At 38.2% G+C, this 2,254-nt stretch overlaps 1 protein-coding gene across 1 annotated transcript; it reads left to right on the forward strand.

The window, feature by feature from the left end:
• The first annotated feature begins 515 nt into the window (after positions 1 to 515).
• On the forward strand, positions 516 to 992 carry LOC120067484. The gene has a single exon (XM_039019038.1). It carries the CDS (start codon positions 516 to 518, stop codon positions 990 to 992), a length of 477 nt encoding a protein of 158 aa, XP_038874966.1.
• Positions 993 to 2,254: the final 1,262 nt, after the last annotated feature.

Here is a 2,254-nt window from a genome sequence, read left to right on the forward strand (position 1 = left end):
TAGAAAGGCCATCCAAGGAAGTGTGATCACCTATCGTCTAGCTGAATTACAAGTTGAAGACTACGAGTCAATGAAATTTGAATTTTCAAATGAAAACATCATGACGGATCCACGTTGAATGCAACATAGGATCCTGAAATGTGGACAACATTGTTTGATGGAGCTATGAATGAAGTGGGGCATAGTGTAGGGGCTATTTTGATATCTCCTGATGAGAAGTTGTATCCCCTAACTGCTAAGCTATACTTTGATTGCACGAACAATATAACTGAGTATCAAGCATGCAGTATGGGGCTTCAAATGACTTATGACATGAAGATTTAAAAGTTGCACGTTTATGGGGACTTTCTTTTGGTAGTACATCAACTAAATGGGGAGTGAGAGACAAGAGACTCTAAGTTGATTCCCTATAATAAGTATATCCGAGAATTGACCAAATCTTTTGAGTCAATCACATTCGAGATGTCCCATACAAAAATAACCAGGTTGCAGATTCGTTGGCCACTTTATCTGCCATGTTTAATGTGGTTTATAATGAAGAAATTCAGCTAATAAGTATTGAGAAGCGTGAAGCATCAGCATACTGCATGAGTATTAAACAGGAGTTCGACGGAAAGCCTTGGTATTATGACATTAAGCACTACATCACATATCGAGAGTACCCACTGGGAGCATCGAAAAATAGTAAGTGCACCATTAGAAAGTTGGTCATGAGTTTCTTTATGAATGGAGAAGTGTTGTACAAGAGGAATTATGATATGTCCCTCCTGAGATGTGTTGATGCTTCAGAGGCCAAGAGAATTCTAGGAGAAGTTCACGAAGGAATTTGTAGGACACACGCAAATGGGCACATGATGGCAACACAAGTTTTACATGCTTGTTATTACTGGTTGACCATGGAGTCAGATTGCATCAAATTGCAAAAAAATGTCACAAATGCCATATATATGCAGATAAAGTACGTACTTCAGTTTCCCCTCTACATGTGTTGACGGCCCCGTGGCCTTTCTCAATGTGGGCTTTGGATGTAATTGGGCCCATTGAGACAAAGGTGTCAAATGGTCACCGTTTCATCTTGATAGCTATAGATTACTTTACTGAGTGAGTAGAGGCAGCCTCATACAAGAGTGTCACTAAGCAAGTTGTTGTCAAGTTCATAAGAAAAGACATCATATGTCGGTACGGCCTGCCCGAGGGTATCATCACTGATAATGGAAGGAACTTCAATAATAAGTTGATGGAGGAATTGTGTACACAGTTCAAAACTAAACACTTTAACTCTACTCCTTACTGCCATAAGATGAATGGGGTAGTAGAGGCAGCAAATAAAAATATCAAGAGAATTATTGAAAGATGACTGCCACATATAAAGATTGGCATGAAATATTACCGTCTGCATTACACGGTTACTGAACATCAGTTCGTACATCGACTGAGGCAACACCATTTTCTCTGGTGTATGGTCTGGAGGTTGTTTTGCCCACTGAGGTCGATGTGCCATCCCTTAGAGTAATTCAAGAAGCAGAGTTAGAAAAAGCGGAGTGGACTCAAGTGAGATATGAGCAATTAAATCTCATATAAGAAAGAAGAATAATTGCGTTATGTAGAGGACAATTATTTTAGAAGAAAATGACACGTGCATATAATAGAAAGGTTCGACGTCATTGCATCCAAGAGGGAGCTTTGGTGTTAAAAAGGATCCTGCCATTTCAAAAGGAGTATAGAGGAAAGTGGATTCCCAATTATGAGGGGGATATATATGGTGAAAAGGACATTCTCTGGGGAGCTTTGATTTTGACATATATGGATGAGAATGATTTGCCCAACTCGTTAAGTGCAAATTTCGTGAAGAAGTATTATGCATAGAAGGAATAACTTAGGCTTATATTCTTGATTTGTCCAGACTTTCATCTCTCTGTGAGATCCTAGAGTTGTATTCTTGGTTCCAACATAAAAAAGACTTGTGGTGACTTTTCAAAACCCAAATTGATATTACTTATGAATTCATATGGGTTGTTTTTGTACACTTTTGACTTTTTTTAGAATATAAGAGGAGAAAATAATAGTTTTGTTAGTGAGTCTATAGTAAGCATATGCATACATACATAACTTATATTTGTTTATATTTTGCGATTGAGTAACTTAAAATTGTGTCTTGTGGTGCCTGTATCCCTGGCCCTTGACACTTTTTTCTATGGTGGTGCTTGTTTATCCCTAGCCCCCAACATTTTATTTTTGCTATGATGACGTTTGT

Source organism: Benincasa hispida, chromosome 12, assembly GCF_009727055.1.
Source record: "Benincasa hispida cultivar B227 chromosome 12, ASM972705v1, whole genome shotgun sequence".
NCBI lineage: Eukaryota > Viridiplantae > Streptophyta > Magnoliopsida > Cucurbitales > Cucurbitaceae > Benincasa > Benincasa hispida.

Coding starts and splice junctions, on each gene's coding strand:
- LOC120067484 (XM_039019038.1), top strand. CDS start 516: ATGTTTAATGTGGTTTATAATGAAGAAATTCAGCTAATAAGTATTGAG.